The following is a 1,978-nucleotide window of genomic DNA, read 5'->3' as shown; positions in this document are numbered from 1 at the left end:
TGGAAAGCATGGACACTGACTGAGCAAATCCATGCGAGAAATGGGACCCAGAAGCCTCATCTGTGATGCCTAGGGGGAGGGAGGGAGGGAGGGTTGGCAACTGGACTGTGCAGACCATGGTGGATTTGGGTTTTGCTTCTTTGGATTTCTCCTCTTTTCCTTGCCTGTTTTCAAATAAAATCTACAATCTAAAAAAAAAAAAAAAAACAAAAAAAACAAACAACAACAACAAAAAAAACCTCAGGAGACAGCAGGTGTTGGAGAGGATGTGGAGAATGAGGAACACTCCTCCACTGCTGGTGGGACTGTAAGATGGTACAACCACTTTGGAAATCAGTCTGGCGGTTCCTCAGAAAACTGGACGTGACACTTCCGGAGGACCCTGCTATACCTCTCCTGGGCATATACCCAAAGGATTCCCCGGCATGCAATAAAGACACATGCTCCATTATGTTCATAGCAGCCTTATTTATAATAGCCAGAAGCTGGAAAGAACCTAGAGGCCCCTCAAAGGAGGAATGGATACAGAAAATGTGTTATATTTACACAATGGAATACTATTCAGCAATTAGAAACAATGAATTCGCAAAATTTTTAGGCAAATGGTTTGATCTGGAAAATAACATCCTAAGTGAGGTAACCCAGTCACAAAAGAATACATATGGAATGCAATCTCTGATAAATGGATATTAATTAGCCCAGAAGCCCTGAATACCTAAGGCACAAATCGTATAACAAATGACTCCCATGAAGAAGTATGGAGAAAGTCCTGATCCTGGAAAGGATTGATCTAGCATTGGAGGGAAATATAAGGGCAGAGAAAAAAAGGAGGGAGGTGATTGGACAATGGATGGAGAGAAGAAGGTTTATGGGACATATGGGGAGGAGGGGATCTGGGAAAGGGGAAATCATTTGGAATGTAAACAAAGAATATAGAAAATAAAAATAAAAAAAAAGAAGGACATAAATAAATCTCTTAAAGAAATACAGGAGAAAATGAATCAAAAGTTAGAAGCCCTCAAAAGGGAAACATGAAAATCATTTAAAAAAAATTCAGCATCAGCAGGTCCGCCAAATCCGGAAGAAGATGATGGAAATCATGACCCGAGAAGTTCAGACAAATGACTTGAAGGAAGTAGTTAATAAACTGATTCCAGACAGCATTGGGAAAGACATAGAAAAGGCTTGCCAGTCCATTTATCCTCTTCATGATGTCTTCGTTAGAAAAGTAAAAATGTTGAAGAAACCCAAGTTTGAATCTGGGAAGCTCATGGAGCTCCACGGAGAGGGCGGCAGCTCTGGCAAAACGACTGGGGATGAGACCGGTGCTAAGGTCGAGCGAGCTGATGGCTATGAACCACCAGTCCAAGAGTCCGTTTAGAATCAAGATTTTTAATAGTGACAAATAAAAAGTCCTATTTGTGGAAAAATTTTCAGGAGTATATGGGTCAAAAGACAGAAGCAAATAAACAGGAAATGCAAAAATCACTTGAAGAAATACAGAAGAACTTGGGTCAACAAGCAGAAGTCAAGAAAGAGGAAACACAAAAATCTCTTAAAGAATTACAGGAAACCACAAACAAACAAGTGAAGGATCTGAGCAAAGACATTCAGGATCTAAAAACAGAAGTAGAAACAACTAAGAAATCACAAAGTGAGACACATTTGGAGATAGAAAAACTTGGGGAGGAATCAAAGGTCATAGATGCAAATATTAACAACAGAATACAAGAGATAAAAGAAAGAATCTCAGATGCTGAAAATACCAGAGAAAGCATTGACTCAACAGTCAAAGAAAATGCAAAATGCAAAAATCTCCAGACCCAAAACACCCAGGAAAGCCAGGATACAATGAGAAGACAAAACCTAAGAATTATAGATACAGATGAGAGTGAAGATTTACAACTTAAAGGGCCATCAAGTATCTTCAACAAATTTATGGAAGAAAACTTCCCTAACCTAAAGAGAGAGATGCCCA

At 39.4% G+C, this 1,978-nt stretch overlaps 1 protein-coding gene across 1 annotated transcript; it reads left to right on the top strand.

Annotated features, from left to right (window-relative positions):
- The first annotated feature begins 1,059 nt into the window (after positions 1-1,059).
- On the top strand, positions 1,060-1,424 carry LOC127679936 (40S ribosomal protein S3a-like). Its single transcript, XM_052175512.1, has one exon. The coding sequence runs from the start codon at positions 1,088-1,090 to the stop codon at positions 1,379-1,381; it is 294 nt and encodes a 97-aa protein (XP_052031472.1). The 5' UTR covers positions 1,060-1,087; the 3' UTR covers positions 1,382-1,424.
- The last annotated feature ends 554 nt before the right edge of the window (positions 1,425-1,978 follow it).

Source organism: Apodemus sylvaticus, chromosome 3 (genome assembly GCF_947179515.1).
Source record: "Apodemus sylvaticus chromosome 3, mApoSyl1.1, whole genome shotgun sequence".
In the NCBI taxonomy this organism is placed as follows: domain Eukaryota; kingdom Metazoa; phylum Chordata; class Mammalia; order Rodentia; family Muridae; genus Apodemus; species Apodemus sylvaticus.
Note: the sequence above shows the minus strand (reverse complement) of the source record. Positions and strands in the feature narration are given on the sequence as shown.

What these genes read in the sequence shown, in the direction of transcription:
- LOC127679936 (XM_052175512.1), top strand. Translation starts at nt 1,088, where the DNA reads ATGATGGAAATCATGACCCGAGAAGTTCAGACAAATGACTTGAAGGAA.